General features: G+C 38.4%; 1 protein-coding gene across 1 annotated transcript; it reads left to right on the plus strand.

Annotated features, from left to right (window-relative positions):
- Nucleotides 1-208: 208 nt before the first annotated feature.
- On the plus strand, nucleotides 209-1826 carry LOC105120233 (exosome complex component RRP41-like). The gene is made up of 5 exons (XM_011018415.1): nucleotides 209-414; nucleotides 514-599; nucleotides 1133-1222; nucleotides 1348-1407; nucleotides 1495-1826. Exons 1-4 carry the CDS (start codon nucleotides 216-218, stop codon nucleotides 1393-1395), a joined length of 423 nt encoding a protein of 140 aa, XP_011016717.1. The 5' UTR covers nucleotides 209-215; the 3' UTR covers nucleotides 1396-1407; nucleotides 1495-1826.
- The last annotated feature ends 1117 nt before the right edge of the window (nucleotides 1827-2943 follow it).

The following is a 2943-nucleotide window of genomic DNA, read 5'->3' on the forward strand; positions in this document are numbered from 1 at the left end:
AACTCCAAAATGGCCAAAACAAATTATATGAGTCAAATAAATCAATCTTGTGCTGGTGCTAGTGCCAAGAGGCATGGACTTCAGAAACATCCAATGCTTTCTAAATAAGCTAAGCAACGCTTGAGGAGCCTGTTTCTCTAGTATTCATTATCGCACCACCACTGGAAATCTCCAAGATGCTTCACTGTCTTGTACTCAATAATGGAAAATTTAAGATGCTTCACTGTCTTGTACTCAATAAATTTCCATACTCAATAATGGAAAATCTGTGTCCATTAAGCCATATGTTGTCTGCAGGAACTAGATCTGCATGCATCAATGCTGCAACTTTGGCCTTAGCAGATGCAGGTATCCCCATGCGTGATCTTGTTACTTCTTGTAGTGCTGGATTCCTCAATAGCACTCCTCTTCTTGGCGAGTTCTTCATGTCTCTCATTTGAATGTGCAGTTTTCTGTTTTCTACACTAATTGATTTTTATCATATTGAAGCTAACTTTTGTTTTGTTGACCCAGATTTAAACTATGTTGAAGACAGTGCAGGAGGTCCTGATGTCACTGTTGGAATCCTACCCAAGGTGGACAAAGTGACACTTCTTCAGGTTTTTACGTGAATCTCTATTTCATATAATTCTCCCTGTTAATAAAAAACCCTTTGTTTCTTCCATGGTGATGTTAATCGTGAAAGTTATTGATCTGGACAAGTATGACTGGAAATTTTCATCATGGAAGTTACTCTTAAGTTGTGACAACAAGAATTTGTGGTGTGCAAATTTTTATCAAAAGTTGCCGTGTCATTTCTTTTCCTTGTAGCCACCTTTTGACACCCTCCTATCCCTCTAAATCGTCTTCACTGGTAAAAAGAAAAGTAAGATGAAAGTAAACACCAAATAGCCCTTGCTCTCATAGCGTGATCTGCTGCACTGTTTTGAATACAGTGTCCAGATGCTTCTTAATACCACTCCAATCGATCTTCAAATACAACTCTACAATGTCTTCAAACGTGAGAATCGATCATTTGTGTTCAGCATAATCCAGGTGTTTCAACTCCGCTGCAAGCGTGGGAATTAGAATTGTTACTTTTAGCAAAGCTTTTACCCCTAGACCCCTTATTTATGGTGTTTTTTTAATGCAGATGGATGCTAAGCTGCCAATTGATACCTTTGAAAATGTTATGCAACTTGCTGTTGAAGGCTGCAAGGCAATAGCAAATTACATTCGTGAAGTAAGTGAGAGTTTGAATATGATTGAATGACCTATGCATCTTAACCATGTCTTAATGTTTACATATTGGCACGCATCTTAAACATTTCATTTTAGCTGAACTATTTATTGTGCACCTTTTGGCAGGTTTTGCTAGAGAATACCAAACAGCTGGAGTATAGACGTGGCTTGTAGTTCATAAAAAGGGTAAGAATTCTGGGCCACGTGCAATCATATGCTTGTAACTTGACAAAAACAGACAGGGCTTACCGTATCTGCGTTTTTGTTCTGCAGGTATCAGGGCTCATATCCAAGCCCCAGCCTTTGCCTGGTTATTGTTGGACTTTCAGTTGTCAAGTCATCACTTGAAATTTGTTGCATGTACCGGAGTTGCCATCTCTTAAGTGAATTCAACTCTGTTAATTTGCTGAAGTCGTAGCTTACCGGGAGAGATAGTGGCCAGTATATTTGTATTTATATTTTCATTTGTTGCTGGAAGTGCTTGGTTTGACCGGAAACGTTGAACTCATGATGCCTTGTACCATCATTTTTGAATTGTTGATACAATGCAGTAAATTTTGCGAGGAGTATGACATGAGGTGGTGCGGTTGTCAGTAACCTAGTAAGGAGTTCTTGTAATTTTGACCCGCTATTCACCACGGCTGGATAAGTTTTTTTCTCAGTAAAAAAAATTAAAATACAGGCTTTGGAAATTAAATGAACCACAGAGAGGTAAAATCAGCCTTTTTGGGAAAAAAGAGGGAAATAATATGTTAAATTTGCTCGTCATTTCATCCCCTCTCTCCACCTAGAAATATATCAATATCACAATATTCATTATCTTTCCCTTCCAACAAATAATTTATTTTCCTTCGTTCCGCTTCTTATTGAATTCCAAACGAGTTGGATATAATTTTCCCGAAACAAAGACTTGGAAGCTGGAACTTGTGGCAAGATAATGTCAAGAAGCTGCCACTCGGGATTCTAAAAGATGGGGTTATAGGAAGCATGTTTTGCCCTATACCTGAACCATGCTTTCCGCGGTAGACGAGATAATTAATGACATTCTATGGAGTACTAGACCCCATCCGAGAAACATATCTCCAGTATTCGTGTATTTGAACCTCAAAGCCACGGAAGATCTTTCTTCTTTTTCTCAGAAAAAGAGCCCATAGTTTATAAATCACACAAACTACCTAACGTTAGAACTGTGGATATTTTGACTGGGAGATCTCTCTAGTAGCTACCTGAATGGAGCAAAACTGACACAGAAGAATGTGAAAAGAGGCTTCAATAATTTTTGTGTGACATGCTAATCAACAAAACAGGTCAGAATTCTAAAAGAAGAAGGCGCAAATTGAAAGCAAGTTATAACAACAACATGAAGCAGTGCCACTTTTTGCTCTTGAAAAATAATTCCACATCCCAAATAACTCCTCTCTGAAGATCAAACCGTTCGCTGCAAAAAACTTGGAAGGCACAGCTGAGAGCTCCGAACACCCAGTCCATTCCGCTTCAAGGCTACAGGTTTCGCAATCACTACTCCATCGACACTTTACACAAACTCTAAAATGTTTGGGTATCTCACTGTAATAATTCCAAGTGAAATACCTATCTTATTCTTCACAAACAAAACTTCAAAACGAGCTATTGGGGTAATTTTATAATTTCAGAAGAATCCATCCTTCATTGCCAGATTTCAAGGTGCAATTAAGTATTTTCACTTCTGTATCGCCCACTCAA

The sequence above is a fragment of the Populus euphratica genome, unplaced genomic scaffold (assembly GCF_000495115.2).
Source record: "Populus euphratica unplaced genomic scaffold, PopEup_1.0 scaffold5706.1, whole genome shotgun sequence".
In the NCBI taxonomy this organism is placed as follows: domain Eukaryota; kingdom Viridiplantae; phylum Streptophyta; class Magnoliopsida; order Malpighiales; family Salicaceae; genus Populus; species Populus euphratica.

What these genes read in the sequence shown, in the direction of transcription:
- LOC105120233 (XM_011018415.1), top strand. Translation starts at nt 216, where the DNA reads ATGCTTCACTGTCTTGTACTCAATAAATTTCCATACTCAATAATGGAA. An exon ending in ACAAAGTGACACTTCTTCAG is followed by an intron (nt 600 to 1,132) that starts GTTTTTACGTGA and finishes TTTTTAATGCAG; the next exon opens with ATGGATGCTAAGCTGCCAAT. An exon ending in TAGCAAATTACATTCGTGAA is followed by an intron (nt 1,223 to 1,347) that starts GTAAGTGAGAGT and finishes ACCTTTTGGCAG; the next exon opens with GTTTTGCTAGAGAATACCAA.